At 38.9% G+C, this 20624-nt stretch overlaps 3 protein-coding genes, 1 long non-coding RNA gene and 1 pseudogene across 9 annotated transcripts in view; 4 read left to right on the forward strand and 1 right to left on the reverse strand.

Moving 5' to 3' along the window:
* On the forward strand, positions 1-4921 carry LOC133163146 (programmed cell death 1 ligand 2-like). 3 transcript variants are annotated; one of them, XM_061292767.1, is made up of 9 exons: positions 1-97; positions 668-728; positions 820-1082; positions 1166-1262; positions 1670-1942; positions 2570-2683; positions 2824-2895; positions 3644-3766; positions 3841-4921. In XM_061292767.1, the coding sequence occupies exons 2-9, from the start codon at positions 674-676 to the stop codon at positions 3924-3926; spliced, it is 1083 nt and encodes a 360-aa protein (XP_061148751.1). In that variant the 5' UTR covers positions 1-97; positions 668-673; the 3' UTR covers positions 3927-4921. The 3 variants fall into 3 exon arrangements, with proteins under 3 accessions (XP_061148751.1, XP_061148752.1, XP_061148753.1); XM_061292768.1 differs by lacking the exon at positions 2570-2683; XM_061292769.1 differs by lacking the exons at positions 2570-2683; positions 2824-2895.
* On the reverse strand, positions 1674-18486 carry LOC133163175 (uncharacterized). Its single transcript, XR_009716328.1, has 2 exons — positions 18111-18486; positions 1674-1956 (listed from the first exon to the last, which is right to left on the reverse strand). It is a non-coding gene; the product is annotated as an uncharacterized LOC133163175 (long non-coding RNA).
* The window catches only part of LOC133163147 (programmed cell death 1 ligand 2-like), a 13152-nt gene continuing 2670 nt past the window's right edge, over positions 10143-20624 (forward strand). Inside the window, exons 1-5 of one of the 3 annotated variants that reach the window (XM_061292772.1) lie at positions 10143-10195; positions 17724-17738; positions 19497-19744; positions 19827-19923; positions 20330-20596. In XM_061292772.1, coding sequence (XP_061148756.1) covers positions 19526-19744; positions 19827-19923; positions 20330-20596 — 583 coding nt within the window. In that variant the 5' untranslated portion in view covers positions 10143-10195; positions 17724-17738; positions 19497-19525. Of the gene's footprint in view, positions 10196-17723; positions 17739-19333; positions 19395-19484; positions 19745-19826; positions 19924-20329; positions 20597-20624 lie in introns of those variants that run through there. The other 2 variants (XM_061292770.1, XM_061292771.1) reach the window with 2 other exon arrangements.
* On the forward strand, positions 10202-14491 carry LOC133163145 (programmed cell death 1 ligand 1-like). 2 transcript variants are annotated; one of them, XM_061292764.1, is made up of 7 exons: positions 10202-10545; positions 10628-10724; positions 11132-11404; positions 11706-11819; positions 11962-12033; positions 12816-12938; positions 13013-14491. In XM_061292764.1, the coding sequence occupies exons 1-7, from the start codon at positions 10219-10221 to the stop codon at positions 13096-13098; spliced, it is 1092 nt and encodes a 363-aa protein (XP_061148748.1). In that variant the 5' UTR covers positions 10202-10218; the 3' UTR covers positions 13099-14491. The 2 variants fall into 2 exon arrangements, with proteins under 2 accessions (XP_061148748.1, XP_061148749.1); XM_061292765.1 differs by lacking the exon at positions 11706-11819.
* LOC133163167 (butyrophilin subfamily 1 member A1-like) overlaps positions 18479-20624 on the forward strand; it is a 6960-nt pseudogene continuing 4814 nt past the window's right edge.

Consider the following 20624-nt stretch of genomic DNA (forward strand, 5'->3'; position numbering starts at 1 on the left):
ATGCGATACTACAGCAACTATGGGGGTGGACCGTGCGATAAATGACTTAAAGTCAGAAATCAGGCACAGTCACACAGAAGACAAGTTGACACACAAGGTAGGAGAATTAGGAATTGTTGCTTGCTTGATTGATTGATTTATATCCGAACCACGAATAAAAGTAGGTGTAGTTTGGAGATCAAATTGAATACCAATTTGTCTGTAAATGAGTTTTTACTTTTGAAATATTTTTTTTTTACTAAATACCCTTGAGGTCAGACATTTTATATTTTTCTGAATACAATTTTCTAATGTATTGCAGTGCAGAATAAATAAGTGATCCAAACATTTTAATTTTTCTATTTAATTCAAATGCTTTTATTTTTATATGAGCTAAAAGTAAATAAAGCTGTGGTTTGGATTTAGCAATTTTCCTAAAGCGTAATCAATGAGGCAGAAGTTCTTGTTCACTTTTTCCCTTGGAACCATCTTAATTTTCCCACCATAATTGGTCATTGAAAACCCTGTACTTCCAAGTAATAAGGGCAACTTCCGAATTCAATTTGCTTATTTATTTTTTCATTTTGTTTTTAATCAAGTCCACTTACTGTTTAAATACTTGGAATATATATTTTTTAATGTGAACGAGCCTGTTACTTGTGTGACTCTTCTGCTATTCTCTCTACAGCTCTAAATGATTTGGTCCACAGTTTTTATTTTCCAACTCCTGTTCCAGCCCTGTCTCCAAGGTATTGAAAATGGAAAGACAAAACTTGTAGATAACCACTTTTATTCCACAGCAGGCCTATTCAACTTTGTCTCTCACCTACTTTCCAACAGTCTTGTTTACTGCTGATGCCGAACGAGTCTCATACAGTGCCCAAATGGGAGGAGAAGTGCTAATGGGCTGCCACTTCTACCCTTTGTCACCGCATCCCTACGAGGACTTGATGGTGGCTTGGTACTTGAGCTCCAGGGCTCCGTCCTGCTTGGTGTCCCGCCTAGAAAGCGGGCTGGAGCAAAATTCTTCCAAGCATCCGGACTTCAAGGGTCGGGCCAGGCTTCTCACCGAGAAAATTAAAGATGGCCGGGCCATACTGCAGGTCAGGTTCTTATGTGATTTTCATGTAAACATGGTGCTGGAGCACAAATAGACAAACGGTTTTGTACTGCACTCCTGTTACAGTTGTCCAGGCTTCGCATCAACGACTCGGGAAACTACCAGTGTGTGGTGCGGACGAGGAACGGGGCTGACTATAAACACATTCAACTATCTGTTACTGGTAAGCAACTCCTTTTTGGAATTTGGATTTAGTTACCGTGACAACAGGGGTTGTAGCTATAGGGCACTGAGCTGGCTCGCAAGTGTCATCTACAAAATCTCCCATAAAGTCAATAAAAGCATTTTCACTCAGGCAAGCGCATGGACACTGAATCTTTAGCAATTTGAAATGTGGCGCTTAGTAGATCTTAATGCTAATGTATGCGTTCGACAAAACTCAATGCAGCTCTGCTTACCTGTTGACTTTGACATCATTGCAAGAATGTGATTGTTCGCGCATGATGTTTTAGGCCGTGTAGTCAACAAGACTTATTTGAGTTTGTAATTTTCACTTCACTTAGGGAGACAGGCATTTTGTGGAGTCAACCGTTTTGTTGAGGTAATGTGCTTTGTCTCATTTTTTTGCAGCACCTTATAAAACAGTCACAAAAACGATTTCCAAGACGGTAACCGGAGGCAAGCTTGTGTTAAACTGCCAGTCCGAGGGCTACCCGATGTCTACGGTGGCTTGGGAGGATGGTCACGGGCGAAATCTCAACGCCAGCACAAGCACCAGCGTCGTGACGACAGAGGAGGGCCTCTACAGAATCACATCTGGGATACAGGTGGCATCATCGCAGAAAAACAACTACACCTGCCGCTTTGATAGTAGTTCCACCTCTGCAACTTTTCTTATCCCAGGTGAGCAGGCACTTCTAAAATGTTCAAATATGGGGTAATGGGCACTCAATACATTAAGAAAATAATAAAACTAATACTAGAAATAATGAAAAGTAAAGTGCAGCATCCCCCCCTGAAAATGTATTAAAGCTAAGATGGGCTAGATCACATGTAGATTAGGTTTTATAATAGATAAATAAATAATAGTTAAAATGTATGTGTAAAATACTATTTCTGAATTTTCCATTGTATTGTTCAAAAATTGATTCAATTATATTTACCCAAGTTTTGGATCGACTAAATACAATGTAAAATAATTTCACAATATTATCAATTTCATAGTAACAATAAATCGATGGACATGAATAAACACGTACATTTCAATCAAACAATTCTCATTTCAAATAATCTGAAATGAATACAATATTACGGGACTCTCGACCATAAAAATCCCCAGGGGTGGATTTAAATAGTGTTTCTGGAATTTCCAAACTGTGAGTCAAGACATGAATAAGCAAAATTATGGGGAAGAACCATGACAATGAATTGACAGTATGTTCCGTTGTTTCTATTGTGACAATTCACATGAAAAATCATCCCCTGAAAAATCACGTGATTCTTTGTTTTTCACTTCTTCTTTTTAAATAGATGAAACCCAGAAACCGAAGGAGAACACAAACACTGCAGTAGTAATTAGCACATGTATCGTAATAGTATTTACGATTGTCCTCGTCATAGTGCTAATTCTCTGTTGGCATAAAGGTATTGAAAGAAAACTATCTACTTGATGTAATCACACATGACTTTGCTTTTTTTTGACGGACAGCTAAAGTGTAATTTGTTTGTTCGTGGTTTTTTTTTTGGTGTCACTCATTATAGTCTTTTGTGTATCCATCTAACAGGTCTTTCCAGGAAAAAACAAAAGATATCAAGGGAGCAAAGAGAGGAAGAAGACATTTCTATTTTTATTGAGGGTAACTAATTTAATTTAGAATATACAGGTAGCATAGTTTATACAAAAGGCCACTCAATGTGCTTCAAACAACCAAAAGCGTCTAAAAAACGGCATTTGCAAACAGCTCGATTTTCAAAACTAAAGCAGAAGAAAACAAAAGTAGCTGTCCAAAATAATAAGAAAAAAATAATACAATTTAAAAACTAATAATAATAATAAGAATGACAACATTTAGAACACCTTAGGAAAAATCTAAAGACATTTACAAGTGAATGTCACACAGTGAAATTTCATAACTGGGCCCACAATTGAACTTGAATGCAACAAAAAAAAGATGACAAACGGTCATTACTGAAAAACAAAGAGACCACAGAAAATTACAGAAGGACTTGTAAGTTGTAACGCTTAATCTAAACCGAACAGAAACAAAAATCACCGGGAATACCCAGAAAATAAATCTACATAACCAAAACTAGCAAGTACAAATACTCGGGTACACCTTCTTTCCATTTCTTTCTTTTGGCAAGAGACTCTCCACATTTTGCTTTCTGGACAATTGTAAATATCAAAGTTATAAATAGAATTTGTCATCTCATGTGCTTGTTTTACCCTAAAGCTTTTTTAGTGTGTGGTTCTAAAAAGTCATTTTTAATTGGTTGTAATTTTGCTGTTGACCTGCAAGTGAAATTTTGAAGTGCTGCAATCAGTCAGTGTGTATCTAATGATCAGAAAGGCAAAGACTTGATTTATACTTTGGGTGTCTTCAGATTGCAAGGTGAACCAACAGCTGGAGGTTTTGAAAGATCCTCAGGCGGGCAACTCCTCTGATGCCGAAACCAGATGGAAATGTGGAGCTGCCCGCATGCAGGAATTGCCTCGCCGGTTACTTAGTCAGTAAAATTCCTAAGTTGCATTTGTTGCCATCATGACAATGCTGGAAAATGGACCTTGTCCTTGTTTCTAGTGAGCCTCCGCTTGATGGTCTCCAAGCTTTACTGCCAGACATCAGAGGAAGACAATTCTTTGAGGGCCCCAGATCTTGCAGGATGAGGAAGACGGTGTTCTTGTGACATTCTAGCCCAGAGTTCAAGGTTAAAAAGGCGATCTTGGTCGCGTTGACTGATGTAGTTATTTATTTATTTACACAGAGGAACCTCTAAAAGTACATAATTGATAAAACTGTACGGTTTTTTTTTCTTTTCTGTGAAACCTAACAAATTGTGTGGCTGGCCATGCAAAAATAAGGTACAGAAATTAGTTGCGGTGTACCTCTGGGTTTGATTCTAGACCCACTGCTTTTGTTTTTGTCAGTTCTTGAACTTCCATTAGCCCTAATGTCACAATATACACACCTCACAATATATTTTTTTGAATTGTGAACTTCACTTTTACTAGAATCCTACCTAGTGTTGAAGGCACCGGACTGTATTAACTGTTTTTTTAGGTACTTCAATTCAGCTACATTCCGTAAGGTAACGAACAGACAGATGTGAGAAATAGTCAGTATTTAATTGAACTGTTCACACGCACAATGAGATCACTGGAAGTTTTTTGTCAGTGCGAAACAGAGTAAAACTGTAGTGTAGTGGGATATCTGTTACATTTTTTGTCTAAACAGAAATGATTGATCTCTATTTTAGTTTTGGCTATTTTACCGCAACATTAAAAAAAAAGTCTTATTTTACTGACTTTTTTTAAAGACTCCATTAAAAAAGCAACTCTTAGAATAATACCAAGATTTAAAATACTCCTGCCTCAAGCTCTTTAACATCTTTGTGAGGGTAATATAGTAGCACTATTTAAATATGGCTCCTGTATACCAGGGCATTTTCATAATGGTGTATTTGTAAAATTTAATTTCACTCTTAATGACATGGGACCTGAAAGTAATCATCTGTTTAGTATTGTATTCAGACTTGTGTAAGGGCTGGTTCTACAATCAGCTCGCTAGTAATGGATCATTTTGATTTCCTGGGAATGATGTGAACGTTATCACTGGAAAATGAATGCACTTATAAAAATAAATTGTTTCTAACCTTTTCAAATCATTGTTGATGATTATTTTTTTGAAAAGATGGATGGTTAAATGAACAGCAATTGCTGTAATTTAGACATAATTGAAGTATTTTGTGCCAGCGTAAGTACGTAGCTCTTTTTCTAAGGGATTGCTGACCCCTACTGGAGGTTTATATAAAGTGTCCAAAAAGTCACTAAATGGCGCCATCTACCTGCCCACATAAAGTCAGCACGTCCTGTACAGGATTTAAAAAAAAAAAAAAAAAAAGTTGAAGCCTCTCAAATTGACTATTTCAACATTTAGTATAGTGGTATTCCCCTACACGCCACTAGAGGGAGCTGACATACCATATTTAAGAATCACAAGCGTTGTTGAAAATGAATGAAAGACTGAATGACCTTTAGGTCAGGGTCACGAACATGCTAGAGCCTGGTTTGGATCTGGCTCCAGACCCTGAAGTGCTTCCATTTGGACCCTGGCTGATATCCATAGAAGAAAGAATGTATGGTATGAAATATGAGCCGGCATTTGTTGTTCAAGCAGCGCACCCATTCCAGGTGTTACGGTAGCGGTCTCGTAGAAGGCGAAGCATGCGAACGGATTACATGCGAGTGAAGTCTTCCCAGGTCACTTAGCCAATCAAATCTGGTTTTCAGCCAGCAAATACTGATTCTGCCTCACTATTTGTACATTGAAACTATTAAAAAGTCAATTTTCCATAACCTCTATTTGTTTCCTTGTTTGCAAGGCCCTCCGTTGGGTTCTATGAGGCCAATTATGTTGGAGACACCGGTGCAGGGCACTCCATGTATGACATCGTTGTCATAGCAACCCCACTTCACCAGGGCAAGTCTGACATCTTGTTCTCAGGTCTATCCCCGCCCGTGATGTCCCATTTCCCAGGCATCTACCACAGAGTGTTCTCCATTCTGGTCCACGGCGTGCTTAACACGTCCTACCTTGGAGTCACACGGCCCCCTTCGGAATTCACGGTGTCTGAAGTTCTCACCGCGGATTCCGAAGAACACATCATGTACAGTTTAACATCTGTCGATCCGGTCCACATCCCGGCCGGCTACAGCCGACCTCCCGCCAGCCACAGCAAAGTTTGGAAAGTGTTTTCTCCACGAGAGCTAGACCAAGAGGACCTGCGTCGTTTGCTCCTCTCGTGGAATTCGGTATCACAAACTCCATGGCTGGCCTACCCCACTTACCGCTCCCCACAACGCCAGACCCCACCTTTTATCCTCCACAGCAGACTCTACTACCTCAGCGCCGTGGAGTGGGCAGCCAGCTCCATGGAGATGAGCGCCATCTCAACCAGGAACGTGGTGTTGCTGGCGCACCACCGCTGGCACCAGCAGAAGGGCCGGCCGGATCGACCAAGAGGACCTGCACACGCGCTTGCGGGGGGAACTCTGAAGCACAAGACGTTGGCCCAAAAACATCAGGTATTTGGTTGGAATCAGGGTCAGATTTATTTTCGGCAACAGAATTATTAATATTAAGTGATGATTTGCCAAAAATATGTCTTTTTATCGCTTCCAGATGAGCTGCTAGTCTGCAAAGTGGCACCTACAGCGTAGGCAAAATATTGTGCCGTTTTTTTTCATTGGGTCCGTAGAACATTTAGAGTCCTGTAATTAATTTAGCATTGATTTCGTCATTTTTTTCTTAAAAATAATCTTTACAATATGTGTGCCCTCTCTTGCCTAACTCTGATGATTATCGCCTTTGTGGAATATGAGTTAAGCAAAAATGTCCGCCTCCAGGAATGGATAATAACGGGTCGTTTTTTAAGTTTTATTTATATTTCACAAATACAATATTAATCAAAATGTTTTTTTCCTTTTCCATCACTGGTTTCCATCTCAAGTAGACCTATTATGAAAATTCAACTTTGCTTTCAAATTTGCTCCACTTTAAAAGCGTCCCCATACACGTGTTCGTTGTTTCACAATGAGCTTGTCATGATGTCAGGGGTTGTAGATCGTTTTGTTTTGTCATGTCCCTTGTGTGTTCACTTCCTGCTTTATTTTGCACAGAGTATGGCTCCTTCCCCTGCACAACCGTCCGCTTGACCTCCCCGGGATGACAACCACATACACCTGTGTCATCAGCCCTGATGGTCTACACCTGTGTTCACCCTTCCCCGTAGATCTATTTAGCCCGCGCCGTCCCATCGCCTTGTGCCAGTGCGTCTTGTTACCATGACCACCAGTTGCCGTTGCCACAGCCCAAGCCACAGCCGAGCCGAGCCACAGTTATCTCCCGAACCTTGCCTGTGAGTTCCTGCCTTGCTTTTTCCCTCAAGTAGAGGCGCTTTTTGTTATCCCCTTTTTCCTCGGCTTGAGGCACCTTTTGTTGGCACTTTTTCGGCCATCCACTGAGACAATAAAGCCAGTGAAGTATCCAACTCTGCGTTCGAGTCCTCTCCCTGCTCTGTTCCTGACAGAGCTTGCCCTTTTCTGAAGTCAGCCTCACAAGAATGTAAGGCACGTTTTGCGAAAGTCATTAAGCAACAAGAAACCGAAATTACATTTTCTCTATCCCACGGTGACGAGACATATGACACGATAGACTTACAAGCAAACGACACAATATAAAAACAACAAGGCACAAACAATAAATAATAAGAATGATGAATAAATAATAAATAAACAAATAACACACTAAATAAATAAATAAGAGGAGCAACACGGAGCAAGTGTGCATGCAGCAGACAGTCAGAATATAGCGCAAAAGTACAGGAAGCTCCGCAGAAGGGGGGAGAGAGTTATTGCTAAACTGTTATGACATAAAATCGTCACAAATCACTGGAATTGCTGGCCCGACATGTTTTACAATGCCAACTGTCAATAATTTCTCCGAACTATTCAAAGTGAGGCTTTTCTAAAATTTAATTCGTATGAGAGGACAATATGTATGTGCGATCACTGAAATTTATTGCATGATAATGAGGCTTAACTTCGGACCTCAGTTGATACTGTTTAAAAAAGGGAATCCGTCATGAAATAGCTACATCAGATATTCAGGGCTGCTAAGTTAATGGAAAATGTTGTCATTTTGTTTATTGTATTATTATCATTATTGCTCAGTCCAATCTGAGTGTTTTCAACAAAAACATTGTTATATTTTTCAACAGTTGCACTTTTTCCTGAATGTACGTTGTTCTAGTAGCGACTGTAATTATTAGGGGTGTAACGATTCATCGATACACATCGATTAATCGATATAATGCTCTACGATTTGTTGGCATCGATGCTAAACGTAAACATCGATCTATATCGCCCGTTTTTGACCTCGGACATTAGATGCGACTTTATTTTGAAATCCAGGTCATTTTTGCTTGCTTCCTCTTTCCGGGAGTGGTGCGCGGCGTGCTGTGTTGTGAGCAGAGCAGGCACGTAAAAGGGGAGTCGACAACTAGTACGCGGCTCCTGGGCCGGTGCTATGGCTAGTGTCCAAAAAGACGAGGAAATTCGCTCCCCTTTGGGCTTCAAGTCGTTTGTTTGGAAGCACTTTGTAATTTCCTAAATAAAGAGTTTGCAGTACCTTGTTGATTTTGCGTATGAATTGTTATAAATCAGGATATTGTTCTATATCGACCGTAGAGCACTATATCGCGATGTATCGTGAATGAATCACAGCAAGCTTTCAGATATCGGCAAATATCGTATCGTGTTTCTTTGTATCGATATATCGGATCGTGACAAAACCCGCGATTTACACCCCTAGTAATTATGAGGGCAAATATCTACTGTAATTCTACTCAAGTCAGGCAGCTTTTTTTAATAACAAACTGTACTTGTTTTGATGTTCTGTGCAGTCCTTGTTTGGCTAAACTATTGTGAACTAAAGCAAATATACAATTTTGCACCATCATCTTAATCTGTTGTTGTGGGGGTCCACTGCAATCTAGTCATCAAGATTACGTGACAATTTTATTTGGTGTTGTGCCAGGAATGCTTTGAGAATATGTCTAGGCTCAAAAAATTTGAAAAACCGAGCCGCCCTATTGTGTTATTTGTTTATTTATTATTTATTCATCACTCTTGTTTATTCATTGTGCCTTCTTGTTTTTATTTTTTTGTGTTGTTTACTTGTATGTATATTGTGTACTATGTCTTGTCACCGTGGGATAGTGCGAACGTAATTTCGATTTCTTTGTGCGTCTTGGTATGTGAAGAAGTTGACAATAAAGCAGACTTTGACTTTGTCATTATAGGCAGGGCACCTGTGAATGTTGGCACTTTGCATGGAAAAAATGTCAGTTTGCTTCACTGACTGGTTGCATAGGTTACACGTTGGTTGTTTAATCTTACTATAGTTACCATAGCAAGAGAACTCACCTGGAGGCTCGAATTATGCAAACATAAACTCTTGCTGCTTAGTCAAATCCTGACCTGGAAGGGAGGGGAAAAAGAGGGGTGGTTACGTGCTAATTTGAATACAATTCTGGATTCTGTATATTTTCTTGTATGACTCGGAATTATCTCGGAACGTCCGTTCTTCATTTTCCAAATGACATGTTGAACTTCCGAGCGACTCTCCGAGTGCTAGCCCCACCGAACTGTACGGGTATTGAAAATACTTCAAAAGGCAAACAATAAAACACGACGCGACTTGAAACATCTTACATTTTTGACAGCTGGCTGCAAGGTAGCTGTATAGCCCTAGGTCACTCCGCTCTAACGCTCCCTTTTTTTTCCCCCTTTTAAATACGCTAAAGCTATGCTAATTACGTGGGTGGAACTTCCTTTGCGCAGGCGCAGTTACACAGGCAGGCGCAGTCGACAGAAGATAAATTGACACACAAGGTAAGAGAATTAGGAATTGTTGCTTGCTTGCTTGCTTGATTTATATCCGAACCACGAATAAAAGTAAGTGTAGTTTGGAGATCAAATTGAATACCAATTTGTCTCTAAATGAGTTTTTACTTTTGAAATATTTTTTTTTACTAAATACCCTTGAGGTCAGACATTGTCTATTTTTCTGAATACAATTTTCCAATGTAATCCAATATAAATGCTGTTTTTACCTTTGTAAAAAAATGTTTTTTACTTAAACACACTTTAGTACAGACAATGTATATTTTCCTGAATACAATTTTCCAATGTATTGCAGTGAAGAATAAATAAATGAGCTAAAGTTTTAGAGTTTTTATTTATTTCAAATGCTCTTATTTTTATATGAGCTAAAAGTATTTTTTTAATATATGACTCTTATGCTATTCTACAGCTCTAAATGATTTGGTCTACAGTTTTTATTTTCCAACTCCTGTTCCAGCCCTGTCTCCAAGGTATTAGAAATGGAAAGACAAAAATGGAGATAACCACTTTTATTCCACAGCAGGCCTATTCAATTTTGTTTCTTGCCTACTTTCCAACAGTCTTAACTGTCAATGCCGAACGAGTCTCATACAGTGCCCAAATGGGAGGAGAAGTGCTAATGGGCTGCCACTTCTACCCTTTGTCACCGCATCCTTATGAGGACTTGATAGTGGCTTGGTCCTGGAAGTTCAGGGCTTCCATCCACTTGGTGTCCTTCCTAGAAAGCGGGCTGGAGCTAGATTCTTCCCAGCATCCGGACTTTAAGGGTCGCGCCAGGCTTCTCACCGAGGAAATTAAAGATGGCCGGGCAGTACTGCAGGTCAGTTCTTATGTGATTTTCATGTAAACATGGTGCTGGAGCACAAATAGACAAACAGTTTTGTACTGCACTCCTGTTACAGTTGTCCAGGCTTCGCATCAACGACTCGGGAAACTACGAGTGTGTGGTGCGGACGAGGAACGGGGCTGACTATAAATACATTCAACTATCTGTTACTGGTAAGCAACTCCAATTTGGAATTTGGATTTAGTTACCGTGACAACAGGGGTTGTAGCTATAGGGCACTGAGCTGGCTCGCACGTGTCATCTCCAAAATCTCCCATAAAGTCAATAAAAGCATTTTCACTCAGGCAAGCGCATGGACACTGAATCTTTAGCAATTTGAAATGTGGCGCTTAGTAGATCTTAATGCTAATGTATGCGTGCGACAAAACTCAATGCAGCTCTGCTTACCTGTTGACTTTGGCATCATTGCAAGACTGTGATTGTTTCTGCATGATGTTTCAGGCGGTGTAGTCAACAAGACTTATTTAAGTTTGTAATTTTCACTTCAATTAGGAGGGACAGGCATTTTGTGGAGTCAACCATTTTGTTGAGGTAATCTGCTTTATCTCATTTTTTGCAGCACCTTATAAAACAGTCACAAAAACGATTTCCAAGACGGTACCCGGAGGCAAGTTTGTGTTAAACTGCCAGTCCGAGGGCTACCCGATGTCTACGGTGGCTTGGGAGGATGGTCACGGGCGAAATCTCAACGCCAGCACAAGCACCAGCGTCGTGACGACAGAGGAGGGCCTCTACAGAATCACATCTGGGATACAAGTGGGATCATCGCAGAAAAACAACTACACCTGCCGCTTTGATAGTAATTCCACCTCTGCAACTTTTCTTATCCCAGGTGAGCAGGCACTTTCTAAAATTTTCCAATATGGGGTAATAGGCACTCAATACATATAAAAAAAACATTTTGATGATTTTGATGAAAAGATGGGCTAGAATTCAGGGGTGGCCAACCGGTCAGAGACTAAGAGCCACATTTTTTTACTGTGTACCCCAAAGAGCCGCATCCCAAAATTATGGGGAAGAACCATGACATGAATTGACAGTATGTTCCGTTGTTTCTATTGTGACAACTCACATGAAAAATCATCCCCTGAAAAATCTGATTCTTTGTTTTTCCACTTCTTCTTTTTAAATAGATGAAACCCAGAAACCGGAGGAGAACACAAACACTGCAGTACTAATTGGCACATGTATCGGAATAGTACTTACGATTGTCCCCGTCATAGTGCTAATTCTCTGTTGGCAAAAAGGTATTGAAAGAAAACGATCTACTTGATGTAATCACACATGACTTTGCTTTTTTTTTTTGACGGACAGCTAAAGCGTAACTTGTTTGTTCATGTTTTTTTTTTGGTGTCACTCATTATAGTGTTTTGTGTATCCATCTAACAGGTCTTTCCAGGAAAAAACAAAATATATCAAGGGAGCAAAGAGAGGAAGAAGACATTTCTATTTTTACTGAGGGTAACTGATTTCATTTAGAATATACAGGGAGCATAATTCATACAAAAGGCCACTCAATGTGCTCCAAACAACCAAAAGCGTCTAAAAAAAGCCATTTGCAAACAGCTCCATTTTCAAAACTAAAGCAGAAGAAAACAAAAGTAGCTGTCCAAAATAAGAAAAAAATAATACAATTTAAAAACTAATAATAATAATAAGAATGACAACATTTAGAACACCTTAGGAAAAATCTAAAGACATTTACAAATAAATGTCATAGAGTGAAATTTCATAACCGGGCCCACAATTGAACTTGAATGCGACAAAAAAAGGATGACAAACGGTCATTACTGAAAAACAAAGAGACCACAGAAAATTACAGAAGGACTTGTAACGCTTAATCTAAACCAAACAGAAACAAAAATCACCGGAATACCCAGAAAGTAAATCTACATAACCAAAATTAGCAAGTACAAATAGTCAGGTACACCTTCTTTCCATTTCTTCCTTTTGGCAAGAGACTCTCCACATTTTGCTTTCTGGCCAATTGTAAATATCAAAGTTATAAATAGAATTTGTCATCCCATGTGGTTGTTTTACCCTAAAGCTTTTTTAGTGTGTGGTTCTAAAAAGTCATTTTTAATTGGTTGTAATTTTGCTGTTGACCTGCAAGTGAAATTTTGAAGTGCTGCAAAGCTAATAGTCGATGATTGATTGGTTAGTTTAGTACTGGAGTTAATCAGTCAGTGTGTATCTAATGATCAGAAAGGCAAAGACTTGATTTATACTTTGGGTGTCTTCAGATTGCAAGGTGAACCAACAGCTGGAGGTTTTGAAAGATCCTCAGGCGGGCAACTCCTCTGATGCCGAAACCAGATGGAAATCTGGAGCTGCCCGCATGCAGGAATTGCCTTGCCGGTTACTTAGTCAGTAAAATTCCTAAGTTGCATTTGTTGCCATCATGACAATGCTGGAAAATGGACCTTGTCCTTGTTTCTAGTGAGCGTCTGCTTGATGGTCTCCAAGCTTTACTGCCAGACATCAGAGGAAGACAATTCTTTGAGGGCCCCAGATCTTGCAGGATGAGGAAGACGGGGTTCTTGTGACATTGTAGCCCAGAGTTCAAGGTTAAAAAGGCAATCTTGGTCGGGTTGACTGATGTACCGTATTTTCCGGCCTATAAGGCGCACCGGACTATAAGGCGCACCTTCAATGAATGGCCCATTTTAAAACTTTATCCTTATATAAGGCGCACCGGACTATAAGGCGCACCATTAATGCATCATGTCAGATTTTTAATCCAAATCAAATCATTCTCCATTTTATCTTTTTTATTTCAACTTCAGACGAAACCAATTACTTTATAATCATAAAATAATGATTCATAGTCTTCAGCGGGCCACTTATGATTGATTTCATGACACAATACTTCGGGCCAGTTTGAATTTAGGGATTTGGTCCATATATAAGGCGCACCGGACTATAAGGCGCACTGTTGGTTTTTGAGAAAATTTTAGGTTTTTAGGTGCGCCTTATAGGGCGGAAAATACGGTAGTTATTTGTTTATTTACACAGAGGAACCTCCAAAAGTACACGATTGATAAAACTGTACGTTTTTTTTCTTTTCTGTGAAACCTAACAAATTGTGTGGCTGGCCATGCAAAAATAAGGTACAGAAATTAGTTGCGGTGTACCTCTGGGTTTGATTCTAGACCCACTGCTTTTGTTTTGTTTTTGTCAGTTCTTGAACTTCCATTAGCCCTAATGTCACAATATACACACCTCACGATATATTTTTTCGAATTGTGAACTTCACTTTTACTAGAATCCTACATAGTGTTGAAGGCACCGGACTGTATTAACTGTTTTTTTAGGTACTTCAATTCAGCTACATTCAGTAAGGTAAAGAACAGACAGATGTGAAAAATAGTCAGTATTTAATTGAACTGTTCACACGCACAATGAGATCACTGGAAGTTTTTTGTCAGTGCGAAGCAGAGTAAAACTGTACTGGAGTGGCAGATCTGTTACGTTTTCTGTCGAAAAAGAAATGATGATAGTTTTAGCTATTTTACCTCAACATTAAAAGTCTAATTTTACTGAAAAGAAATCTTTTTTTTTTTTTTTTTAAACGCCACCATTAAAAAACCAACTCTTAGAATAATACCAAGATTTAAAATACTCCTGCCTCAAGCTCTTTAACATCTTTGTGAGGGTAATATAGTAGCACTATTTAAATATGGCTCCTGTATACCAGGGCGTATTCATAATGGTGTATTTGTAAGATTTAATTTCACTCTTAAAGACATGGGACCTGAAAGTAATCATCTGTTTAGTATTGTATTCAGACTTGTGTAAGGGCTGGTTCTAAAACCAGCTCGCTAGTAATGGATCATTTTGGTTCCCTGGGAATGATGTGAACGTTATCACTGGAAAATGAATGCACTTATAAAAATAAATTGTTTCTAACCTTTTCAAATCATTGTTGATGATTATTTTTGAGAGAAGATGGATGGTTAAATGAACATCAATTGCTGTAATTTAGACATATAATTGAAGTATTTTGTGCCAGCGCAAGTACGTAGCTCTTTTTCTAAGGGATTGCTGACCCCTACTGGGGGGTTTATATAAAACGTCCAAAAAGTCACTAGATGGCGCCATCTACCTGCCCACACAAAGGCAGCACGTCCTCAGTATGGTTTTCCATATTTTCAATTATGGTGCTAAGAAATTAGGGTCACTAATTGGAAAATAAGAAATGCAGATTGTTTTGGGCAGGTTTTATTCAACGATAGCTTTACTATTTTTAAAATGCATTTAATGTTGTATCTTATCACATGAACGCAATCCAGTTTATCATGTACGATTCCAAGGATCAAGATCAAGCTTTATTTCGAAGTCATTGCCGTATATATAGGTGAGGAGGAATGCTTCAAATATCAGGTCAGAAAATAACTGTTTTCCATTTTTTTATTTGGGGCTGCTAAATTAATGGAAAATGTTGTCATTTTGTTTGCTGTGTTATTATCATCATTATTGCTCATTCCAATCTGAGTGTTGTCAACAAAAACATTGTTATATCTTTCAACAGTTTTTCCTGAATGGACTTTGTTCTTGTAGTGACTTTATGAGGGCACATATCTGTAATTCTACTCAAGTAAGGCAGCTTTTGGCATTTACATGAAATGTATAATCAATAACAAACGGCACTTGTTTTGATGTTCTGTGCTACACTATTGTGAACTAAAGCAAATATACAATTTTGCATCATCATCTTAATCTATTGTTGTGGGGGTCCACAATATTTGTCATCTGAATCTGGACGAATTAAATCCATGAATCAAAATACAGCAATACTTCTAAATGTGCAGGGAATGTTTTCAAATTATTACAATTAACTTCCATATAAGCATAAATTGTAGTAGGAAAGCCACACAATAAGAAAACAACAGGTTAAGTGTATTTATCGCAACAGAAGCCCAAATGTCATTGGAACCCGCCCTCACTTGATACTATTTAAAAAAGGGCATCCTTTCTCCATGACGTCATGAAATAGCTACATCAGATATTCAGTGCTGCTAAGTTAATGGAAAATGTTGTCATTTTGTTTATTGTATTATTATCATTATTGCTCAGTCCATTCTGAGCGTTGTCAATTAACAATTAACTTCTATGTAAGCATAAATTGCGATAGGAAAACCACACAAAAACAAAACAACAGGTTAAGTGTATTTATAGCAACAGAAGCCCAAACGTCATTCGAACCCGCCCTCAATTGATACTATTTAAAAAGGGGAATCCTTTCTCCATGATGTCATGAAATAGCTACATCATACATTTGTTTGCTGTGTTATTATAATTATTGCTCAGTCCAATTGGAGTGTTGCCAACAAAAACATTGTTATATTTTTCAACAGTTGCACTTTTTCCTGAATGTACGTTGTTCTAGTAGCGACTGTAATTATGAGGGCAAATATCTACTTTAATTCTACTCAAGTCAGGCAGCTTTTTTAAGAACAAACTGCACTTGTTTTGATGCTCTGCAGTCCTTGTTTGGCTAAACTATTGTGAACTAAAGCAAATATACAATTTTGCACCATCATCTTAATCTGTTGTTGTGGGGCTCCACTGCAATCTATTCATCAAGATTATATGGTAATTTTATTTGGTTGTTGGGCCAGGATTTTTTTGAGAATATGTCTTGGCTTAAAAAATTAGAAAATAGAAGAGTGGCAACAGGTTTGGAAACAAATATTTCTATCCATCCATTTTCTGTGCCGCTTTGTCCCCACGGGGGTGCTGGAGCCTATCCCAGCAGTCATCGGTCAGTAGGCGGGGGACATCCTGAACCGGTTGCCAGCCAATCACAGGGCACACTGAGACAAACAACCATCCGCGCTCGCAATAACACCTAGGGGCAATTTGGAGTGCTCAATTAGCGTACCAAGCATGTTTTTGGAATGTGGGAGGAAACCGGAGTGCCTGGAGAAAACCCATGCGGGCACAGGGAGAACATGCAAACTCCACACAGGGAGGGTCGGAGTGCTTCAAGTATCAGGTCAGAAAATAACAGTTTTCCATTTTTTTATTTGGGGTTGCTAAATTAAGTTTTGTCATTTTGTTTGCTGTGTTATTATCATTATTGCTCAGTCCAATCTGAGTGATGGCAACAAAAATATTGTTATATCTTTCAACAGTTTTTTCTGAATGTACTTTGTTCTAGTAGCGACTTTATGAGGGCATATATTTCTGTAATTCTACTCAAGTAAGGCAGCTTTTGGCATTTACGTTAAATGTATAATCAATAACAAACTACACTTGTTTTGATGTTCTGTGCTAAACTATTTTGAACTAAAGCAAAAACACAATTTTGCACCATCATCTTAATCTATTGTTGTGGGGCTCCACTGCAATCTATTCATCAAGATTATATGATAATTTTATTTGGTCTTGTGACAGGATTTTTTTGAGAATATGTCGAGGCTCAAAAAAATAGAAAATAGAAGAGTGGCAACAGGTTTGGAAACAAATATTTTTCTTATTCAATTTGTATTTTTCAGTATGAATCTTGTGGATGTTGGCGCCGGGGATAGAAAGAAATGTCAGTCAAATTTGCTTGACTGACTGGTTGCACAGGTTACACATTGGCTGTTTAATCTGATTTAAACAATGACTATGGGCGTGGAAGGTGCGATAAATGACTAAAAGTCAGAAGTGCAGGCACAGTCACACAGAAGACAAGTTGACACACAAGGTAGGAGGATTAAGAATTGTTGCTTGCTTGATTTATATCCGAAATACAAGTAAATGTAGGTGTAGATTTGGAGATTAAACTGAAAACCAATTTGTTTCTAAATGGTGAGTTTTTACCTTTGTAGAAAATATTTTACTTAGAAACACTTGAGTACGGACAATGTATATGTTCTTGAATACAATTGGTATTGCAATAAAGAACAAATAAATGATCTAAAATGTTAGATTTTTTTATTTATTCAAAAGCTCTTATTTTTATATGAGCTTAAAGTATTTTTTTTATGAGAATGAGCCTGTTGCTTGTGTGACTCTTATGCTATTCTCTCTACAGCTCTAAATGACTTGGTCCAAAGTTTTTATATTGCAGGTATTGGAAATGGAAAGACAAAACTTGTAGATAACCACTTTTATTCCACAGCAGGCCTATTCAACTTTGTCTCTTGCCTACTTTCCAACAGTCTTGTTTACTGCTGATGCCGAATGGATGCTGAAATTTTGCACCATCATCTTAATCTGTTGTTGTGGGGCTCCACTGCAATCTAGTCATCAAGATTACGTGACAATTTTATTTGGTGTTGTGCCAGGAATGTTTTGAGAATATGTCTAGGCTCCAAAAAATTGAAATTAGAAGAGTGGCAACAGGTTTAGAACCAAATATTTTTCTAATTCAATTTTTCCTGTTTACGTTGGCATGGAAAAAAAAAATTGCACCATCATCTTAATCTATTGTTGTTTTCATTATAGGCCGGGCATGGAAAAAATGTCAGTGTGCTTGACTGACTAGTTGCACAGATTACACGTTGGTTGTTTAAGCTTACTATAATTACCATAGCAACAGATCTCACCTGGAGTCTCGAATTATGCAACATAAACTCTTGCTGCTTAGTCAAGTTTGCGTCCATTGATTTGGAGAGAATAAAACCCATGCTGACGACGTTACAGCTGACCTGGAATGGGGAGAAAAAGTGGGGTGGTTACGTGCTCATTTGATGTACTTAAAATGCAATTCTGAATTCTGTCAAACTCTTGTATGACTCGGAATTATTTTAGCTTGACGTCCGTTCTTCATTTTCCAAATGACATGTTGAACTTCCGAGCGACTCTCAGAGTGCTAACCCCACCGAACTGTACGGGTATTGAAAATACTTCAAAAGGCAAACAATAAAACACGACGCGCCTTGAAACATCTTACATTTTTGACCTTGGAATGTAAATCTATACACTTACCCTGTGTTGGTTCGAGCAAGGCAGCTGTTTTAGCCGTACGTCACTCCTCTGACGCTTCCGTTTTCAAATTAAAAGATAACATTGCTGCCGTGACAGCGTATTTACCAAAATAAAACTATAGGCGTGGAATAAGCAAATACATGACGTACGCTAAAGAGTCACACCTTTTTTCCAAAACGAAATGCGATACTATAGCAACTATGGGGGTGGACCGTGCGATAAATGACTTAAAGTCAGAAATCAGGCACAGTCACACAGAAGACAAGTTGACACACAAGGTAGGAGAATTAGGAATTGTTGCTTGCTTGATTGATTGATTTATATCCGAACCACGAATAAAAGTAGGTGTAGTTTGGAGATCAAATTGAATACCAATTTGTCTCTAAATGAGTTTTTACTTTTGATATTTTTTTTTTTTTACTAAATACCCTTGAGGTCAGACATTGTATATTTTCCTGAATACAATTTTCCAATGTATTGTAGTGCAGAATAAATAAAGGATCCAAACATTTTAATTTTTTTATTTAATTCAAATGCTTTTATTTTTATATGAGCTAAAAGTAAATAAAGCTGTGGTTTGGATTTAGCAATTTTCCTAAAGCGTAATCAATGAGGCAGAAATTCTTTTTCTCTTGGAGCCATCTTAATTTTCCCACCATAACTGGTCATTGAAAACCCTGTACTTCCAAGTAATAAGGGCAACTTCCGAATTCAATTTGCTTATTTATTTTTTCATTTTGTTTTTAATCAAGTCCACTTGCTGTTTAAACACTTGGAATATATAATTTTTAATGTGAACGAGCCTGTTACTTGTGTGACTCTTCTGCTATTCTCTCTAAAGCTCTAAATGACTAGGTCCACAGTTTTTATTTTGCAACTCCTGTTCCAGCCCTGTCTCCAAGGTATTAGAAATGGAAAGACAAAAATGGAGATAACCACTTTTATTCCACAGCAGGCCTATTCAATTTTGTTTCTTGCCTACTTTCCAACAGTCTTAACTGTCAATGCCGAACGAGTCTCATACAGTGCCCAAATGGGAGGAGAAGTGCTAATGGGCTGCCACTTCTACCCTTTGTCACCGCATCCTTATGAGGACTTGATAGTGGCTTGGTCCTGGAGGTTCAGGGCTTCCATCCACTTGGTGTCCTTCCTAGAAAGCGGGCTGGAGCTAGATTCTTCCCAGCATCCGGACTTTAAGGGTCGCGCCAGGCTTCTCACCGAGGAAATTAAAGATGGCCGGGCAGTACTGCAGGTCAGTTCTTATGTGATTTTCATGTAAACATGGTGCTGGAGCACAAATAGACAAACAGTTTTGTACTGCACTCCTGTTACAGTTGTCCAGGCTTCGCATCAACGACTCGGGAAACTACGAGTGTGTGGTGCGGACGAGGAACGGGGCTGACTATAAATACATTCAACTATCTGTTACTGGTAAGCAACTCCTTTTTGGAATTTGGATTTAGTTACCGTGACAACAGGGGTTGTAGCTATAGGGCACTGAGCTGGCTCGCACGTGTCATCTACAAAATCTCCCATAAAGTCAATGAAAGCATTTTCATTCAGGCAAGCGCATGGAAACTGAATCTTTAGCAATTTGAAATGTGGCGCTTAGTAGATCTTAATGCTAATGTATGCGTGCGACAAAACTCAATGCAGCTCTGCTTACCTGTTGACTTTGACATCATTGCAAGAATGTGATTGTTTCTGCATGATGTTTTAGGCCGTGTAGTCAACAAGACTTATTTGAGTTTGTAATTTTCACTTCACTTAGGGAGACAGGCATTTTGTGGAGTCAACCGTTTTGTTGAGGTAATGTGCTTTATCTCATTTTTTGCAGCACCTTATAAAACAGTCACAAAAACGATTTCCAAGACGGTAACCGGAGGCAAGCTTGTGTTAAGCTGCCAGTCCGAGGGCTACCCGATGTCTACGGTGGCTTGGGAGGATGGTCACAGGCGAAACCTCAACGCCAACACAAGCGTTGTGACGACAGAGGAGGGCCTCTACAGAATCACATCTGGGATACAGGTGGCATCATCGCAGAAAAACAACTACACCTGCCGCTTTGATAGTAGTTCCACCTCTGCAACCTTTCTTATCCCAGGTGAGTAGGCACTTTCTAAAATTTTCCA

Source organism: Syngnathus typhle, linkage group LG12 (assembly GCF_033458585.1).
Source record: "Syngnathus typhle isolate RoL2023-S1 ecotype Sweden linkage group LG12, RoL_Styp_1.0, whole genome shotgun sequence".
NCBI classification, from domain to species: Eukaryota; Metazoa; Chordata; class Actinopteri; order Syngnathiformes; family Syngnathidae; genus Syngnathus; species Syngnathus typhle.

Excerpts from the sequence above, each read along its gene's own strand:
- LOC133163146 (XM_061292767.1), top strand. The coding sequence starts at position 674 with ATGATTTGGTCCACAGTTTTTATTTTCCAACTCCTGTTCCAGCCCTGT. Across the intron at positions 2,896-3,643 it reads CATTTCTATTTTTATTGAGG|ATTGCAAGGTGAACCAACAG; the intron begins GTAACTAATTTA and ends GGGTGTCTTCAG. Across the intron at positions 3,767-3,840 it reads ATTGCCTCGCCGGTTACTTA|TGAGCCTCCGCTTGATGGTC; the intron begins GTCAGTAAAATT and ends CCTTGTTTCTAG.
- LOC133163145 (XM_061292764.1), top strand. The coding sequence starts at position 10,219 with ATGGAGATAACCACTTTTATTCCACAGCAGGCCTATTCAATTTTGTTT. Across the intron at positions 10,725-11,131 it reads CATTCAACTATCTGTTACTG|CACCTTATAAAACAGTCACA; the intron begins GTAAGCAACTCC and ends CATTTTTTGCAG. Across the intron at positions 12,034-12,815 it reads CATTTCTATTTTTACTGAGG|ATTGCAAGGTGAACCAACAG; the intron begins GTAACTGATTTC and ends GGGTGTCTTCAG.